Raw genomic sequence first — 20,400 nt, 5'->3', positions numbered from 1 at the left:
TGTGCTGAAATGAAACAAATAAATAAAGAGAAACGTATTGGTATGCGCGCCCACAGTAAATTTAATTAGTAGCCGCAAAATATTAATGTAATCCTATGAGAACCCGCCACGAGTCACTATCGCTTCAAAGCCACGTTATCAAATATCAATTGTGCCGTGTACTCATGATTCATGAATTTCACTATCATTTATGACATCGCTCATGATCTAACAGATTCACATTTGATAACGAACTCTTGAGGGAAGATTAAAGATTACAAAAAACAAAATGCAAAGTGTAATTAATCAGATACCGAAATCATCCTACGATGAGGAGGAGGAGGAGGAGGCGGTGTCACGGCGAATAGAGAGGGTGCGGCGGCACTTGGAAGGCGTTCCCTATTGTGTGAGGACGGGGCAGGTGGAGATGGTGGCGTGCGCGAGGGTGAATTTGAACGTGGAGACGGCGGCTCTGTCGGGATACATGAGGGGGAAGTACAGGGACATTCAGGAGAAGGTGTACGAGTACTTCAACAAGAAGCCGGAGCTGCAGACGCCGGTGGAGATCCTCAAGGATGACTACCGTGAGCTCTGCATGAGGCAGCTGCTGGGGCTAGTCAGGGAGGCGGGAATCAGGCCTTTCCGCTACGTCAGCGACGACCCTGCTAAGTACTTCGCCATCGCCGAAGCCGTTGGCAGCATCGACATGTCCCTCGGCATCAAAATGGGCGTCCAATACAGGTACTTAATTTCTTCCTTGCTTCTTTTCACGTGAGAATTGGATGCCTTTTCAATTTGATTTCACTGTTTCTGTGCAGCCTGTGGGGTGGTTCTGTGATCAATTTGGGGACTAAGAAGCACAGGGACAAGTACTTTGATGGCATTGATAGCTTGGACTATCCCGGTTGTTTTGCTATGACCGAGCTTCACCACGGTAATTGTTACCTTATTCATTACTCATTCATACTTGTATCTATTTTTCTTTTTGGCTTACAAGTAATGTAACTCTGACTCTGATGCTGCTCAAGCATAATTATCCAATTACAACAACACTGCTGAGATTTGAAATTATCAAACATGCATATCATCGTCAAACAAGACACTCAAATGCCTTTAAGCAGAAAAATGTTTTCCCCTCCCAAATTCCCTTCAGTTTAGGGTTCTGTAGAAAAGTGTTACTTCTGTGCCTTTCTTTCATACGTGCAGGGTAGAGACACTATTCAAATTTAAATAAACTGTTTACCTTCTTTTTGTTCAATAGGTTCAAATGTGCAGGGCCTCCAAACTGTCGCCTCCTTTGATCCAATCACAGATGAATTTGTCATTGATACGCCAAATGATGGCGCCATCAAGTGGTGGATTGGCAATGCTGCAGTGCATGGCAAGTTTGCCACTGTTTTTGCCAGGTTGAAGCTACCTGCTTATGATACAAAAGGAGCTGCTGATATGGGTGTCCATGCCTTCATAGTTCCCATAAGGGACATGAAGACCCATCAGCCACTTCCAGGAGTTGAGATTCACGATTGCGGTCATAAAGTAGGCCTCAACGGTGTGGATAATGGAGCATTGAGATTCCGCTCTGTGAGAATTCCTCGAGACAATCTGCTAAATCGATTTGGAGATGTTTCCCGTGATGGGAAGTATACAAGTAGCCTTCCTACCGTAAATAAGCGCTTTGCTGCAACCCTAGGAGAACTTGTAGGTGGTAGGGTGGGCCTTGCATATTCTTCGGTTGGTGTCCTGAAGATTGCAGCCACAATTGCCATTCGGTATTCTCTGCTTCGTCAGCAATTTGGACCTCCAAACCAGCCTGAAGTGTCTATTCTTGATTACCAGTCTCAACAGCATAAGCTTATGCCAATGCTGGCTTCAACTTATGCTTTTCATTTTGCCACTGCAAATTTAGTGGAGAAATACGCTGAAATGAAGAAAACCCATGATGATGTATTAATTGCAGATGTCCATGCTCTTTCGGCAGGTTTAAAGTCTTATATTACTTCATATACTGCAAAGTCACTCAGCACCTGTAGGGAAGCCTGTGGAGGCCATGGTTATGCTGCTGTAAACCGGTTTGGTTCCTTGAGGAATGACCATGACATTTTTCAGACGTTTGAAGGAGACAACACGGTTCTTCTTCAACAGGTTATTGACTAAGCTCTGTCAGTTCATTCTTCTTCTTTTATTGTAACTATAATTTTCATAATCTGATAACCAACAAGATAGTATAGGAATCAGAGGCATCGGAACTCAGCCATTTCTTTTCAGTCACTGATTTTATATATACATAGAGTGAAATTTCTGCACAAACAACAGATGCAGTTGGTTGGCCCTTACTTGGGTTCAAAGTACAACTTCAACCTCTTTCTATCACAGTCCTCTTCCCCCCTCCTTTTGGATAGGTGTAGGTGCTGAGTTTCCTGTTATTTGCATTATTATTCAGGGATTAACTATTGATAAAGCTCCTTCAGATCTTGTTTTTATTAGTCTCCAAATGAATAGCTAAGCTACCATGTTAAAATAATTCGTTATATGATTTGATTGCCAGAGCAGAGATATAGATTTAGGCCTGTTCATTCTCTGTTTGGTAGCAATTGATGTTATACAGATTTAGGCTTGTCATACATTTCAGTTTTGGTTTTTATATTATTCTATTGGGAGGTAAGGTTAGTTGGGTGTTTGAGTTGTTTGTTTTACAAATGAAGGTTGCAGGTGATCTTCTAAAACAATACAGAGCAAAGTTCAAAGGCGGGGCTTTTACAGCGACATGGAACTACCTGAAAGAATCCATGAATACATATCTGTCACAGCCAAATCCAGTTACAGCTCGGTGGGAAGGCGAGGACCATTTGAGAAATCCGAAGTTTCAGTTAGATGCTTTTAGAGTGAGTTTTATCTTGGTTTCTTGACCGCAGTACAGTACTAGGAATATGGAAACATTAATGAGTCAACAATTTATTTGATTTTCACTTTGCTTTATTACAGTACCGAACATCCATATTACTTCAGAGTGTTGCTGTACGACTCCAAAAGCATTCTAAAACTCTTGGGGACTTTGGTGCATGGAATAGGTGCTTGAATCACCTTTTGACACTTGCAGAGTCACATATTGAGTCAGTCATCCTTGCTAAATTCATTGATGCTGTTCAAAGGTTTGTTCTAATTCCTAGTGTTTGTATCTTCTTATCTACATGATACTATGCCCATTTTTTGACTTGGCCTATTCATTCACCAGCTGTCCTGATCCAAGCTCTCAAGCTGCTCTCAAGCTTGTGTGTGATCTTTATGCTCTGGATCGAATACGCGATGACATTGGAACCTACCGTAATGTTGATTATGTGGCTCCCAACAAAGCCAAGGTATAAAACTGAAAACACTTTTTGAAATAGAAGTACTATCATTTTTGTGAGGGAAGAAAAAAAAATGAAAAAAAAGTTCAATGCAAAAAAGACAATGAGCTGATTATTAAATAAAAAAAAAAATTATAATTGCAGTTCCTTGTAGATTTTAGCTAAGGAACAGATAATACAAGTTTTATATGAGCTTGTGGTGGTTTTGAAATGACCACTCAACCCTGAGCAAACAGCCAACAGAACATAACAATTGGACCTTGCATTTTATAACGTTACAATCTGAATGTCATTAAATATTTTTTTTCCGTCATCCATTTTACAGGCGATCAACAAATTGACGGACTATCTGAGTTTCCAAGTGAGGAATATTGCAAAAGAACTCGTAGATGCATTTGATCTACCGCCTCATGTTACAAGGGCTCCTATTGCCATGCAGTCAGAAGCGTACACGCAGTACACACAAATTGTTGGATTCGAATAGCAGAACTGCAGCATGGAGAATTCACATGAAATTAATAATAATAAATAAATAATTTTTTTAGCGTATTGTTGAAATTGGATTTCACTAGTTTCTTCAAGATGAATCATCGAAAGAAAATAATACCAACACACACACACAAACCACGATCAACAAACCAAAGCAGTTTGAGGCACGAATTGGTCGAAATAGAAAGTTATTGTATAAGAAGTATATTGTCTTTAGGAGAAACAATTGCAAGACTACTCATCCTGTTTCATTGATTGAAAATTGTTGTTCAAGTTGGGCATATTGAGACGCATGATTTCTATGGTTTCAATATTTAAGGACATGAAAACGATATAAGAAAATGGTAGACAAAAGTGTCTTCGAGCAACCGGCAATTAAGTAAATCTAATTCTACCACAGAACACAATGCCTTTGCTAGTTATGACGACATCATATTATCATAAGCTTACGACTCGGTTACAGAGATACCCTTCACCCATTTGACATCATAACATGTGTACAATACAATACTACAATGATTCTTCGTGTCTTCCATGCTACCTAGACATCAGGATCAGGCAGAAGCCAGCAATCAAGGATTAACATTTGTCGGCCTTCATAGTTCTGCAGTTATGATATGCAGTTCGAGCTGCTTCACTTTTTTGCCTGATATCTTCATACATCTTCAACGATGCCTCAGAAAATTTGGTCAGTCTATCAAGTAATTTGGTTAGGCTGGCCTGTATGCAGCACAAATTTGCAGATTCGTCTTCATTGTCTTCAATGGTTTTACTCTCAGCTTCAGCAGTGCTTCCTTCAGACTCGTTCTGTTTCTTGAGAAGTTGATCATTTTGGTGCTCCATTAGGTGGTGAAGATCAGACAAGAAGTTTCTGATTGCTTGACTTAGTTCCTCAGAGGGCAAAGCCTTGATCCCAACAGACCAATCGCGGCAAAGAACAAATATGGGTGGCGCCAAAACTCGGCGAGGGGAGAATGGCCTTCTGCTCTTGGATCGCTCCCTTGGATGCAGTATGCAGTTTTGCAGCCATCCATTGACAGCTTCCACATACGAGGTGTGGCTGTTAATCCAGTTAGCAAAGCTCAGACCAAAAATCTCAATTTCTTCATGAAGCTGCACCAATATATCTCTGCGCACCTCGCCTTGCAAGGTTCCTGTTGAGCTCCTAGAATGATATGCCAAGGAGATGGTGATGTACTGTGCATGATGGCATTCCAGCATGGCCTTCCACATCCTGGTTAATCTGCACAGCCAAGAGCAGCTATAGTTGTCAACCTTAGTTGTCAATGGTGCAAATCTTTAAGGATAGAAAATGGTTAATATAAACATAAAGATCTGAAGTCCTCAACTTACCCTTCTACTAATTCAAAAAGTTGTGGGTACAACTCTTCATCCCTGATGCTCTCAATTCGTTTAGATATGGTATCAACAGAATAAATAGCCACTATTATACGTGAATGCAGATCCTTTACAACAGACCGGGTTTTGTCAATCACATGAGTGCTTTGATCTTTTGCAAATTGATGTCTAAGCTGGCTACATTTTCGATCATAGTTCTTCCTGATGGATTCACTAGCCTATGATCAAGAGGAAGAAGAATTAAAAACACAAATTTTGGATGTGCATGCATTTATGATTCCATCAAGTCAAATAGATAATAAATAAAAAAACATGCTTATGATTTTATTACTCAAGCCATGAAGCCCTTCACTTTTCCTTTACAATAACTGTAATAGTACCTTTACTTCATCATAGAGTTTTCGCTCCCAGGCATACAGTCTGTCAAGGGTGGATGAATGGCTTCCCGCAATCATGCAGAATTCTTCAGCAAAGTCACTTCCACTGTCATCAATGTCTTCCTTCGATCTTGGTGTTAAAGGGTTCCTAGATGAGGATGACCGAGAAGATGCTGTTCGCCTCCAGCTAATAATTTTCTGTGCAGGCTCTGCACAAAAGGTGACAATTTAGTCCCTCATAAATATTCATCTTCTAGGAAACATTGACTAGGTATAAAGAAAAGGAGAAAATTTTGATAGAAATAGACAGCTTGTTGCTCAAGAAAAATATCAAACTGCTTCAAATCAAACATCATTATGACTGTCTCAAAGCTTTGTTACAAGGGGGAAAAACCTTACATATGCTTCATCATATAGCTCAAACTAGTATTTACTCATTAACCAACTTAACCATGGCTAAACCAATCATTGAACTGTTGTTTACTGAGTATCAATTACAAAATTGAGCTGCAATTTACCCTGGAAGATAGGTGTAGTCTTTCTGCCACAACAAGCAGGCTGGACAGATGTGATCAAAGCCGCAGCGGATGACTTCCCTATCAGAAGAAATGTGATGGAGACTAGTAAATAAACTTCACTGAGAATATGTCTTAACAATTTGTTGTAATTAAGTTGCAAATTCAGACACAAGTACGTATCTGGAATGATATAACAACCAAGGAAATACCTTTTGCCTCCGAATATCCAACCATGATTTTATTTGCCTCTAACAGCCTCAACACCTCCCTACCAGACTCAGAAGCTCGAATGAACCGGTGCTCTATATCCTTTATGCTTGAGAGAAAATCTTTAGCTCTGTGAGTGATGAACTCTGATGGATCCTCTCTTTGCGCACACAAATCTTTACCAGCTATGTTCTTCTCCGTCTTTGAACTGGACCTTCCAACACCACCATTGCCTACTACATTCTCTTTCATAACACCCCCATTGCTAGTTGATTCTAGCTGCTTCACTCCAACATCAGCCACTTGCTTGCTACCTCCAACTCCTCTAGAAACTACTGAATGATCAGAACAGTGTCCATATGAACTGCCATACTCATTTTCCTTTGTAACACCACCAAAATTTCTACTATGCTTCTCATCCGAGTTCAGCTTCATCGTGCCATTTCTATCCGAACCAACACCTAACCATTGATCCCTAGCAGCTCCAAACACAGTTGAACCACCTTCCTCTTCATGGCAACATTCACTAGTAGCATGCCCTACAAACCTGAAGCTCTCATTGTCCTCCACAGGGTCAAAGAAATCCCAAGATTCACCTGACTCGGGAAGAGGAGGTGGTGGTGGGGGCATTGTGAATACATTGGATTCATCATCCAAAAAACTGTCACCCCCACAAGCATTGACCCTAACAGTGACAGAAGCATTCCCCCCTGACCTCATGTAACTGAGTGTAGTCACAGGAGGGGAAAGGGGACTATGAAATTCTGGCAATGGTGAGTCAGAAGCATCAACCTCTACCTCAGCAAGATGTGACGGTGGTGATGATGGAGAAAGGTAGCTACATTGAGATGGGGTTTTATCTGAAATTGAGAGAGAAGACTCCACCAAGACCTCAGCTTCAGAGTACCTCCGGAGAGCAATGCCAACGTTTCGAAGAGATTGAATGTAAGAAACGTGTGCGGCGGCGAGAGCATACCTGGAATCAACGGCGACCTTGATGAATCGGTTGCGATCCCTGCAGAGGGTCAAAGCTTCGTTCTTTTGGGGTTTGGAGTTTGCAGTACCCATTACCCCTTTACAAGATTACACCCATTTCATTGTGGAGTGTGTAGTGTTGATTTATGAGAAATGGGCACCATTGATGAAATCAAAGAGGGTAACAGTGTGGTTAATGAGTACTTTGACAGTGTAAGCTTGTTGCAGAGAGGGTCAGGGCAACGAGCAATGACCAATGAGGAGAGAAAAAGAAAGTAAAGGGAGAGAAATGGAGAATCCAAAAAACCAAAGAAGGAGAAACAAAAAACGTGAACGTGAACGCGGCTTCCTTCCATTTCCAGTGACTAAATTTCTGCATAACTTTATTAGTCACTCACTCACCCTCGTTTTCTGTGTTTGTGTGTCTCTGTCATGCTCTTCCGTTTTATAATTATTTGAAAAAATATTATATGCATATTTTTGTATTTTTAAAAATAATTGATAAGTAGTAATGGCTTTTACGATTAGGCTGATTGATATAGTGTTTAAAAGTATTTGTCTAATTTATTAAAAAGAGTTAAAAATTATCATAAAAAATAAATTAAGCAAAATTTAGACACTAAATTATAAACATCCTAAAATTCACCTTGCGAACTATGCCATGGAAGAAAAGAAAAGCTTCTTTTACTTTATTTGTACTTGCCACCAAGAATGAACTGGGGAAGTGTTATACCATAGTGTACTTTGGTGAGTGACACCATCATGTGTTTATTAAACCTCAATTGAAAGCATGTCTAATCCGTTGTTTTTTGAGTGTAGAACTCAGACCAATAGTTTCTACTAACTACTCATTTTCTCAGCAAATAAATTTCCTATGCCACATGTGACTATTCCTCGTCATAATGAGTACGGGTAATTTGATTACCCATTTCAAACTAAATCGAAACGATTATAGTACCTTTTGGATTCGATGGATAATTAAATACAATTAGATCAGACTCAGTTAAATCCAACTTTAATTAGTTTTGGTATTAATCTTAAAATTGTAGATCCGAATCAATTTAATTATTCGATTAATTTAATATTAATTAAAAAAATAAAATTTAATAATATATATAAATTTATTTTTTAATTCTAAAATCTTTTAAAATTCAAATTATAATAATTATTTAAGTTTAAATTGATAATATATTACTTTTTTTAATATTATTATTATATATTTATAGTATTTAGATTATTTTTAATTTTTTTTTAAGTTTTTTTTTTTAATTTTATTTTCAATTGGATATTCAATCATCTGAACCGATCCAATCCAAATTGATTTGGATTGGTTTGGATCCATTCACTAACAATTATAAATCTAAACCAATTTGTTGAGTTTAAAGAAACAAAAATAATAATTCGATAATGACTAACATTATAGTCTTAGGTTGATAAACTTTTAATTAGTATCAGAGCTTGGTTTCAAGAAATCAAGTTTTACAACTTGGAGCAAAGATCAAATGACTAATAATATGAGTTCGAACGTCTTGACTTACACACTCACTGAGGGTCAGTCCAACAATAGACATCCCTTCTACAAGGCAACAACTACAACTACTGAAAAAAAAGAATGCAGATATTTGTACAATACGTTTATTACAATATTTGAAAGATCATCATGAATGGTTCCCAAGTTTCAACTAAAACAAGTGTTGAAGGAGTTGTGACTCCCAAAAAAGAAGTATAATAAAACGATGAAGACAAAAAAAATGGTGGAGATGAACACAAAGGCAATCAACATGATGTACTGCTCAATTAGTTTTGAGGAGTACCAGAAGGTATTAAGGTGTAAAACAACAAAAGAGATTTGGGATAAATCCTAAGTCACTCATGAGGGCACTGAACAAGTAAAGAAAACAAGGATCGATATGCTAAGAAAAGAATATGAAATATTCACAATAAAAGAAGGAGAAACTATCGATAAAATATTCGAGAGATTCTCGGTCATCATCAATAGCTTAGATGCTATGGGGATGACTCACTAGTGAGAAAAATACTGAGAAGTCTTACCAAAGAGTGGAAAACCAAATATATTTTCATCTCTAAAAGGAATAACCTAAACCAAATATCATATGATGGGTCGAGAGGCAAACTGTTGGCCTATGAATCCACCCACTTGAACCGAGACTCGAAGAAAAAAGGAGTCGCCTTAAAATCTTGCATTGATTCAGTAGAAGATGATTCTAATGAAAGTTTATCAGATGACGAAATTGTATTTTTTACTAGAAGGCTAAGGAGGCTCATGAAAAGCAAAGAAAAAAACAAAGGTTCAAACTCAAAAGAACACAAGAGAGACCTTAGTAAGATCATTGGTCATCACTGCATGGAAGCCGATCACTTCAAGTATGACAGTCCCAAGTTCAAGAAGGAAGACAAGATGAAGAAGTACAAGGACTTGGAAAATAACTCCAATGAAAAGAAGAATCTGAACATGAAGCTCATGATTGCTTTATGGCTAATCAAGATCAAGTTGAAGAGGTAAACTACCACATCCTAACTAATGAAAAACTCCATCAAATGATTAATGATTTAACTGGACATGTTAGAAAAATTTTGAATAAATGCTAAAAATATGAATCTGAAAATGATTCTTTAAAAGCAGAAAATGCATTCCTTAAAGAAAAACTAAGTGAAACCAAAGATGTTGATTTAATTGAAAAAAAATAAATAGCTTAAATCTAAAAATAAAATGATTGAAAGTTTAAATTAAAACATAGCTAAATTTACTCAAAGTTCTGAAACCTTGGACAAACTACTAACTAGTCAAAAACCCTTATTTGAAAAATTTGGGCTAGAATATTATGACTAGAATGAAGCTATTTTTGAAAAATATTTTGTTGAAATTGAAGCTTCAACTTTTAAAACCAAATGATTTCAAACCTTTCATCACTTGAAAAAATTAGCAAAAAGGAATCATTGTCAAACATGCAAAAAACATGGTCATTGATCTCATCAATGTTTTATTTAAAAAAAAATTAGAAATAAAGTGTATAAGGTTGTTAATAATTTCAATGTTCTTGGACAACCAAGATATTTTAACATCAAAAGATCCAAATTGATTTGAATACCTAAGGTCACCTAAAGTATTGTGTAAATTTGTCTTGTATCCAAGAAAAAGAAGGATATATGGTACTTGGATAGTGGATGCTCAAGGCACATGACCGAAAAGTCTACATTCTTCATCAAACTCAATAAGTACGATGGAGGATTCGTAACTTTCAGTGGATGAAAAGGGAAAAATCATAGCCGTAAGTAAAGTAGGTAAAACTTTTTCACCTTCATAGATAATGTATTCTTGGTTGATGGATTAAAGCACAACCTTCTAAGCATTAGTCAACTATGTGATTTGAGTTATTAGATTACTTTCAAAAGGTTGGAATGCTTAGTTGTTAATGAAAAATTTGGTGACATTTTATTTGTTACAAGAAGATGTAATAATGTGTATGGTCTTACTTTAGAGAAATTTAAAGAACAAAATGTAGCATGTATTTGTGTATAAATATATATGTGATTTAATTTATTTTCAATGTATATTTATATTTTAGCATGTATTTTATACTAGTAATTGACTTTGATGGCTTATTTTGGTGTACAAGTAGTATTACTCTATTCTATATTGTCATTCATCACATAAAGAATGGTATCAAATGAAATAGAAACAAATGAATTAAATATGTATTAAATATTAAGTTGGAATAATTATATAAATATAAAGAGATAATCTAAATATTTGGATGAATATAGTTTATTAATATATAGAAGGTATAATCTCAATAGTTGATTTTTTTATATAATAACAAATTTAGTTACTTATTTTATTTTTTTATTAGTTAAAATGTGTTTTTAAATATTTATTTTTTGTAATATAATTAAATATCAATATAATAAAAAGAGATTAATTTCTCATTCCATATAATATGTATAAAATTTTTATTCATAAATTAAAAAATTAAACCATGAACATCCCCGACTTCACGCAAAAAACACACTGTAATTTTAAAGGACACAATCCTTGCATGTGTTCCAAAATACATAGCACACGTGTTGTTATAATTTTACAAAAGACATGATCCAAAATATTGTTATAACAACTTCATTCCCACTTCGATGGACGACTAGTCCTCTCCACTTCTCTCTCACTGCTCCTCCTTCACTTCTGATCTCAGTTTTCCTTTTTCCTTCGTTATTCTCACTATAGCTACATGTACATGAACGGACACGCCAACGGTTGGCGGTTGGCGGGTGGCAAGTGGAGATGGCGGTTGGCAGGCGGATGACCGATGGCGCGCCCATTCATGTCCATGTAACTAGAGTGAGAATAACGAAGAAAAAATAAAAACTGAGATCAGAAGTGTGAAGGAGGAGCAGTGAAAGAGAGAGAAGTGGAGAGAACTAGTCGTTCAACGAAGTGGGAATGAAGGTTGTTATAACAATATTTTGGATCGTGTATTATAACAATATTTGTGTTATAGTATTTTAGAACACATGCAAAGATCGTGTCCTTTAAAATTACAGTGTGTTTTTTGCGTGAAGTCGGACTGTTCATCATTTAATTTTTTAATTTATGAATAAAAAATTTTATACATGTTATATGGAATGAGAAATTAATCTCTTTTTATTATATTGATATTTAATTATATTACAAAAAATAAATATTTAAAAACACATTTTAACTAATAAAAAAATAAAATAAGTAACTAAATTTGTTGTTATATAAAAAAAATCAACTATTGAGATTATACCTTCTATATATTAATAAACTATATTCATCCAATATTTAGATTATTTCTTTATATTTATATAATAATTCCAACTTAATATTTAATACATATTTAATTCATTTGTTTCTATTTCATTTGACACCATTCTTTATGTGATGAATGATAATATAGAATAGAGTAATGCTACTTGTACACCAAAATCAGCCATCAAAATCAATTACTAGTATAAAATATATGTTAGAATATAAATATATATTAAAAATAAATTAAATCACATATATATTTATACACAAATAATATTGCAAGCCTGTTTGGGACATGCTAGCATGTTTCAAAATCTCTAAACTTGTCAAAAGGAACTTAGTTAGAGGTCTTCCTAAAATTCAACTCGAAAAGACATTACTTGTGATACTTGTCAAATGGGTAAACAAACTAAAAGTTCTTTCAAATCCAAGATGTTTCAACTAAAAGACCTTTGGAGTTGCTACACATTAATCTTTTTAGTCTTACTAGAACTCAAAGCCTAGGAGGTAAACACTATGGCTTAGTTATGGTTGATGAATATTATAATATTCTATCACACAGAGCCTTATGCTTAAGTCGTAAAGAAGAGGTGGTGAGGTATTATGACCTCTAAAATAGAAAACACGTATATAAATATAGTTTAAATTAAAGAAATTATAACTAGGAGCCTTGAAGAAGAAGCTAAACAAAGTCAAAACAGAAAATCGCATCACACTCGTCCGGACTTGACCTGTAAAGCTAAGGCCGGCCAGAGTATAACTATATATATATATATAAACATAACTCAAACTACAATATAAACACCTATTTCTCCATTGTCAACCTCTAGGAGGGACTTACACAAAAATACAGGGCGGAGAATCTATTTACACACATATAAATAAACATAATACAAAACACCAAGTCCCAAAAGAGTTCTTTGCTTCCAAAGAGTCTCCAGAATACTCAGTGAGGTGCCTCTCGACCTGCATCTAAAAAAAATAGCAGAATATATATGGAATGGGAATTAGTTCTCAGTATAGTTAAGGCATCCACATAGATAATATATAAGGTCGCGAAAAAATTAGAGGCATTCCTAGAACTCTGGCACTCTGATTTTAACTTAAAGATTATACTAAATCAGAAATTCGGTACTCTATCTAAGGAATTCCGATACTAATCTAATTCTTCACCTTTTGTCTCTTTAACCTCCTAATCACTGAGTGGAACAACCCTCATCATGCCACCACCATATGAGGGATCTCTCAGATACATACATATACAATTCAAACAAAGAAAACACAGATACAACAAGTAGAGCAAGTAGCAAATAAGTATAGTTAAGCAGATAGGCAAGCCAAAACAATGTACACTCAAGCAAAACATATAAATGCATATGATGTATGCCTGTCCTAGGGCTGATGAGTCTCATTTGTCGGTTATATAGCCAAACCCAACATGTCCGGTAGCTACCCGGATATTGTCTCTCTATTGTGTACAATCATCTCAGTACATCGGCTGATCGTTAGAGGGAGAGTGTCCTGTCACCATTAGAGAGAATATGTGGTCTATCACTATTAGAGTGAATACGTGCCTTGTCACCATTAGAATATGTACCCTGTCACCATTTGCAACCAAAGAGAATTCATAGACATATTCATCATCAATCATCGTCATCTTTCATTATCATAATCATTCTTATCGTATCCTAATCAAACTCATTCATCATCATCTCATTCAATTGCAATTCATCATTATTATCATCATCTTTATTAATTACTTCTCATTCAGTGTTATCAATACCTCATTAACTTAGTTATCCACTTCGAAATTCCTTCTCAATGTCTACTTAACTTACTCAACATGTTCACCCTTGTTCCATAGCTTAAAAACTCGCTAACGGACCCTAAACAGGTGTTAAAGAGATTTGGAAAGTTAGAGAATAGGTTAAATCTCAAAAATGAAACTTTTTCAAAAGAGGGTGGCCATGCGTACGCATGCCACCTGCGTACGCATGGGTAAAAAATTTGCCAAAGTTGCGTACGTGAACCACCCTTGCGTACGTGGGTATCTGGAGCAAAGGCCTTGGTTCGCGTATGTATAAACAATGCTGCATATGCACGCATTCAAAATTTTACATTCTCGCATACGCATGCCCTCCGTGTACACATGAATGTCATTTCTTTTTAAAAAGCTGTTAAATTGCAGAAAACTATTTTTTCATACCAAACTTTCGACGCGCATAACTTTTTCGTTAAAAATAATTTTTTGTTCGTTCTTTGAACGTCATAAACTTCACGGACCCAATTTTCATTCAAGATAAGTTGTACAAAATTTAGAGGTCTGGAAGTCAAGTTATGGCTCGCCAAAGTTGGTTGAAAATTAATTTTTACTAAAGTTTACAAAACCTCTAATTTTTCCAAACTCCTCAATTTTAAACCAAAGTTTCATAACTATAAAAATACCAAATGTGTTCAAAACATATTCATATACTCTCCACTCATTTCACAACATGCTAACATCCAAAACCTTCATTCTATTCAACAATTTCATTCATGATTTCTCATCAATCATCAACATTTCTCATTATATACATACCATGTCTACTCAAACAAAACAACCAATTCATGTCAATTCAACACCAACCACACCATAATCGCCTCAACATATAAATTTAACAATACCACTCAATAATTTCCAACTACAATTTACATCAAACTCAACAATTATTTCCTATATCCACTAAACATGCACTATTTACATAATTCAACTTATCCTGTAGTCAACTAGCCTAAGTTTTCACGTAACATTATATATTAATTATGAGAAACCAAAACCATACCTTAGCCGATTCCTCCTTAAGCCAAAAACATCTCAAAAACCTCTTCCACACAAGCTCCAAGTCTCCAATTCCTTACCAAAAGAATTCCTATCTTCCAAGGCTCAATTCAAGCATCCAACATCCACCACTTTGATTCTAACTCACACAATTCAATCTAATAACATACAATTTTACTATAATCAACATAAGATTCACCAATTTCAATAATTTACAAGCGTTCAGAGGTTTCTTATCGTTCCACAGATGATTTAGGACAAAACCTAATAATTTCTCACCACTAGAGCACACCTAACATCATCAAAACACAAAATCTCAATACTCATGAACCCAACATTTTCGAAATTGAAGAGAGAAAATATAGGTGAGAAATTGTCAATTCCTTACCACTTTGTTTAGATGGCTTTGAAGAGAATTCCGAGGTAAATGCATGGCCGCTAACGGCTCATCAATCGGAGTTCCAGATTGAAAGTTACATGAGAATGAAATTTGGGTGATTTGAGGGTTAGGATTCTTGGCTCTTCTCCCTCGATCTCAGTATGAATTTGTTTTATGAGAGGGAGGAGTGGCTGAGTTCTCTTTATATATGTTGGGTCTTAGGCCCAATATAGACTCGGTTTAACCAGTCCGGTTCGTTGGCCCGGTTTTGGACCAAAATCTTTAAAATTAGTGTTAAAATTCGTATTTTAAACATTTTTACTTCTTCAAATTATAAACTTTAATTTTATAATTTTTTTAATAATAATTAATTTATTGATTAATTATTTGTTAATTACTCGGAGTTTATAACTATACTAGATTCGGTTGGGTTCTCTTCCTAGCTCACAAGAATGATACTTTTTCAACTTTCATTGTTTTATGCAAAAAGATTCAAAATGAAAAGGATTTGAAAATTGCTTCTATACGGAAAAGAATTTTAAAATCAAGATTTTGAATTATTTTGTGATGAATTAGGTATATCACACAATTTCTCTTGTCCTAAAATACCTCAACAAAATGATGTTGTAGAAAAGAGAAAAATAGAAGTCTTCAAAAAATGGCTCAAGCCATGCTTTGTAAAAGTGATGTACCCAAATTCCTTTGGGCTGAAGCTGTAAATACAACTTGCTATATTTTAAATAGAACCATCATCAGAAAGTTTTTTAAGAAAACCTTCTACGAGATATGGAAAGGAACTCCTCCAAATCTTAAATACTTTCACGTCTTTGAATGTAAATGCTTTATTTTGAATACAAAAGACAATGTTAAAAAATTTGATCCAAAGTCATATGAATGTACTTTTGTGGGATACTCAACCACTAACAAGGCTTATAGAGTATACCTTAAAGAATATATGACCATTGAAGATACCATACATGTTACTTTCTGTGATTCTAACTCAGTTTTAAGTGTCGTAGAGGATAATGATACAGGAAATCAAGCTGAACAGAATCTAAGTGGAGCCCAAGTTCAAGACAAATTAGAATCCATGCAAGAAATCCCTGATTCTGATACTGTAGACCAAACTGCAGGAGACAAACTTGTTTTATCTCCTAACACTGCAGAAACTTTTGGAAGTCTCAACAATCTTGAACTAAACTAGACTGAATCTGCTCCTACATCTTTCAAACCAAGAGAATAGAAATTCTTGAAAAATTATCCACAAGAGTTTATTATTGGAGATATGTCTTAAGGTGTCAACACTAGATCCTCAAATAGAAAGAGGATGGAACAAAACAATCTTGCCTTTGTTTGTAAATCGAACCATAAACTATGAAGAAACCTCTTGAAGATCCATCATGGGTCAAAGCAATGGAAGAGGAGCCGATTCAATTTGAGAAAAACGAAGTGCGGATACTAGTGCCAAGCTTCAATGGAAAAAAGGTGACGGAAACAAAGTGGATCTTTCGAAACAAGTTGGAAAAAGATAGTAGCATAGCAAGAAACAAAGCAAGACTCGTAGCTCAAGGATATGATCAAAAAGAGGGAATTGACTTTAACAAGTCATTTGCTCTGGTTGCAAAAATGGAAGCAATAAAGTTGTTACTTGCTTATGCTGCACACCAAGGGTTCAAACTTTTTCAAATAGATGTCAAATGTGCCTTTTTTAAATGGTATTATTGATAGAGAGGGATACATGGCTTAACCTCCCAATTTTGAAAACAAAAATTTTTCAAACCATGTTTTTAAACTTTCAAAAGCTCTTTATGGTTTGAGACAAGCTCCTAGAGTTTGGTATGAGAGACTTAGCTCTTTCTTATTGAAAAATAGCTCTCAAAGATGTACTACGGATAGAGCTCTCTTTATTAAAGAATCTAATAATCATTTTATTCTAGTTCAAATTTATGTGGATGATATTGTATTTGGTTTGGCAAATAAAATCTTGTGTGCTAATTTTAGCACTTTAATTACTAGCGAGTTTGATGGGAGAACTCATATTCTTTCTTAGACTCTAAATCAAACAAACTTCTAGTGGCATTTTTATGTATCAAGGTAAATATGTCAAAGAGTTGGTTAAGAAATTTGGTTTAGAAAATGTTAAGCCAATGAGCACATCAAAGCATCTAAACTCTAAACTTAAAAAGGATGATAATGGCAAAGGTGTGGGTGAGACTAGGTTTAAGGGAATGATCGGATCTCTCTTGTACCTCACTTTCTCTAGACTGGATATAGTTCAAAGTATTGAAGTTTGTTCTAGATTCCAATCACACCTAAAAAAATCTCATCTTTCAGTTGTTAAAAAGTTTATTAGATACATAAATGGCACCTCTGATTTTGGCTTATGGTATCTTAAATCTGATAAGTTTGGTATAATGGGTTATTGCGATGCAAATTTTGTTGTGACCAAATAGACCGAAGGAACATATCCGGAATCTATTACTTTCTTGGGCAGTCACTAAATGTGTGGTTCAGCAAAAAACAAGGCTACGTGAGGCTGAATACATAACTGCATTTTCATGTTGTTCACAATTGTTGTGGCGGAAAAACTAACTTATATATTACAAATTGTAAGTCAATAGTATTTCCTTAATGTGTGCAATAAATATTTCCAAAAATTCTATTCTGCATTCTAGAACCAAACACATTGAAGTAAGATTTCACTCTATCAGAGGACATGTTCAAAAGGAAAACATTGATATTCAGTTTGTAAGATATGATGACCAACTTACTTATATATTAAACCACTATCTGAAGATAGATTTTGCAAGTTGAGAACAACTTTAAAAAATTTTTATGCTGAATCTTTGAATATTTTGATGATGTTCTCTGCATATTTTTACCTTTCAGGTCGACATGAGATAAAACTGGTCAAATGATGAATCCTTCTAGGTTTTCTTGATCAATGCTGAATGTTATCTTTTTTATTAATAAGGGTCAAAGTTGAATTTTTTTTTATGGTTCCTTATGTTTTCTTAAAAATTACCAATAGGCCCAAAAGAATGATCTAGTCTATGAAATGAGCTTCATCTTTTTTTTTTAATCATAAATCCTAAATATTTATTTTTATATTTTTCTACCAAATTAAATCAAGTTTAGATTCTCAAAGATATTTTTTGACTTGTCTTTTCACTTGTTTACTTCCAAATATTTATTAAAATATTTTTTAAATACTTTTTCAAATATTTTGAAAGGCCATTTTGTGAATAAGCATTTATTGTAGTTACTGAAAACTGCTCATCTTCCTCATCTAACTTCTTATCATTTTCACAAACTTCATTCTTTAGGGTTCATTATAATGAGAAAGAAGGTGGCTACTCACAGAATTTCTTTGGCAAACCATCCTCCTCAAAACCCTCCTCCAAAAGGTCAAGTACACACCCATATACACATTTACTCACACTCTTCTTCACATTCATCTCCCATTCCCGAGAATATGGCTCAAACAAAAACTACTTCTCGTCGCCTTTCAACGGCACCTCTAGAAGCTGGTGCCTTTGGGAAAAATGTGGCCAAGAAAAAAAAGCCTATGATCGAGGAAGAACCACTCATGTCTCTACCTCCTCACTCCTAATCTCATCCACAAGAACGTTCCGCTCCCAAAGCTCCCTCAAACCGAATAACCAAAGGTAACCATCTACCCTTTCTTTAATCTGCAAAAGAACCATACAACCCTGATCCTGTTGAGTTTAAATCTCATTTTGATAATTTTTCACATTCTCATTTTGATTCATTTTGTTTCTCCTCTAGCATGAACTTCGAATTTCACAGGGCTATTAGTTTCTAATCGTCCCTTATGTTCAACTTATTTGGCTGATTTAAAAGCTCTGGCTAAAAAAGGGTTTAAACTTTGTTGAAAATATTGTTTATTTGGACTGAAAAAATCTTTTCAATATTCGAAAACCAGTTTACCCTGAGTTGGTTTGAGATTTTTATGCAAACATGTACTATCATGAAGAATCTGTTTATTCATATGTTAAGGACCATGAAATTTATTTGAACAAAGACTCCATTAGTGAAGTCCTAGATTACTATGGCATACGTGTAACTGCTTACACCTCTGGTAAGTGGGATAATGATTTGGACATTTCACATAAAGATGTTTTGGCCAATATATGTATGAATATTTTTCTCATGGATGGTGTCACTTCTAACCATCAGTCTCTATGTCTTGTTAGAGCCCAGTTGCACCGAATCATCACCCACATTCTCTTGCCTCAAAGTAGTTCCTATCAAAGGGTTACTCTCTGCGACACCTTAGTTCTCTTTGCCATTCTCAACAAAGCATAAATTTCTTTTGCATACTTGATCATGCGTCGTATGTATGACTGTATTCGCAGTGATAAAAATATTTTCTTATCATATGACATGTTTTTAACCTATTTTTTTTGAATATTTTGGTGTTGATTTAACTAATAAGACCGAAGAGAATAGAACTTCTTATCTTAAAGGCAGTGGTGCAGTAAAACAAACTAAGAAAAAATGGACTAAAGCTGCGAGAGACACATTCATGAAAGAAGAAGAGGATGAAAGTATCCATCCACCTTCGGCTGTCGGTACATCCTCCTCCAACAAGTACTTGGTCAATCGCATTGTGAAAGATGTTTTACAAGAATTGTGAATCTAACCAAGCATTTAATCAATTCGAGCAAACAAGCTAGGAAACTGGCCATTCAAAATTAAAATTCCTTAAAAAAATCTCAAAGCCGAGTTGAAGTACTTCTGAAGTATATTGATTCTTTGGAAAATGAACCAATATTTTCTGATCAAGAAGAAGAAAAAATCTTGGAAACCGAGGATGAGGGATCTGATGTTTAGCTTTTTGTCTCTGTTGTCAATGATTAAAACTATTTTTGATGATTATGTTATACTCATTTGATACTCTTTACTTTAACCGGACGACTATAATAGTGACTTGTAATTTGTTTAACTTTGAATTGCAATATTTCTTTGTGCCTAACAGATTTTGTGCAGGGAATACTTCACCTCCTTGATAATAAAAGAAAAAGTATGTAAAATGTAACACCCTACCACACAAAACCTTATGCTATAGTCGTAAATTAGATGTGGTGAGACATTACGACACGTAAAAGCAAAATATACATACATAGTATTCAAAAGATAATA

General features: G+C 35.1%; 3 protein-coding genes across 3 annotated transcripts; 2 read left to right on the top strand and 1 right to left on the bottom strand.

Moving 5' to 3' along the window:
• Positions 1-18: 18 nt before the first annotated feature.
• On the top strand, positions 19-4,096 carry LOC112733299 (acyl-coenzyme A oxidase 2, peroxisomal). The gene is made up of 7 exons (XM_025782216.3): positions 19-720; positions 798-913; positions 1,241-2,121; positions 2,682-2,861; positions 2,962-3,128; positions 3,212-3,335; positions 3,652-4,096. The coding sequence occupies exons 1-7, from the start codon at positions 269-271 to the stop codon at positions 3,808-3,810; spliced, it is 2,079 nt and encodes a 692-aa protein (XP_025638001.1). The 5' UTR covers positions 19-268; the 3' UTR covers positions 3,811-4,096.
• Positions 4,028-7,766, bottom strand: LOC112733297 (uncharacterized). Its single transcript, XM_025782215.3, has 5 exons — positions 6,279-7,766; positions 6,070-6,147; positions 5,555-5,760; positions 5,169-5,392; positions 4,028-5,058 (listed from the first exon to the last, which is right to left on the bottom strand). The coding sequence occupies exons 1-5, from the start codon at positions 7,342-7,344 to the stop codon at positions 4,395-4,397; spliced, it is 2,238 nt and encodes a 745-aa protein (XP_025638000.1). The 5' UTR covers positions 7,345-7,766; the 3' UTR covers positions 4,028-4,394.
• Positions 7,767-16,608: 8,842 nt separating this feature from the next.
• LOC140177722 (uncharacterized mitochondrial protein AtMg00820-like) lies at positions 16,609-16,959 on the top strand. Its single transcript, XM_072210870.1, has one exon. The coding sequence runs from the start codon at positions 16,609-16,611 to the stop codon at positions 16,957-16,959; it is 351 nt and encodes a 116-aa protein (XP_072066971.1).
• The last annotated feature ends 3,441 nt before the right edge of the window (positions 16,960-20,400 follow it).

Source organism: Arachis hypogaea, chromosome 13 (assembly GCF_003086295.3).
Source record: "Arachis hypogaea cultivar Tifrunner chromosome 13, arahy.Tifrunner.gnm2.J5K5, whole genome shotgun sequence".
NCBI lineage: Eukaryota > Viridiplantae > Streptophyta > Magnoliopsida > Fabales > Fabaceae > Arachis > Arachis hypogaea.
The sequence above is the reverse complement of the archived record's forward strand: the minus strand, read 5'-3'. Positions and strand labels throughout refer to the sequence as shown.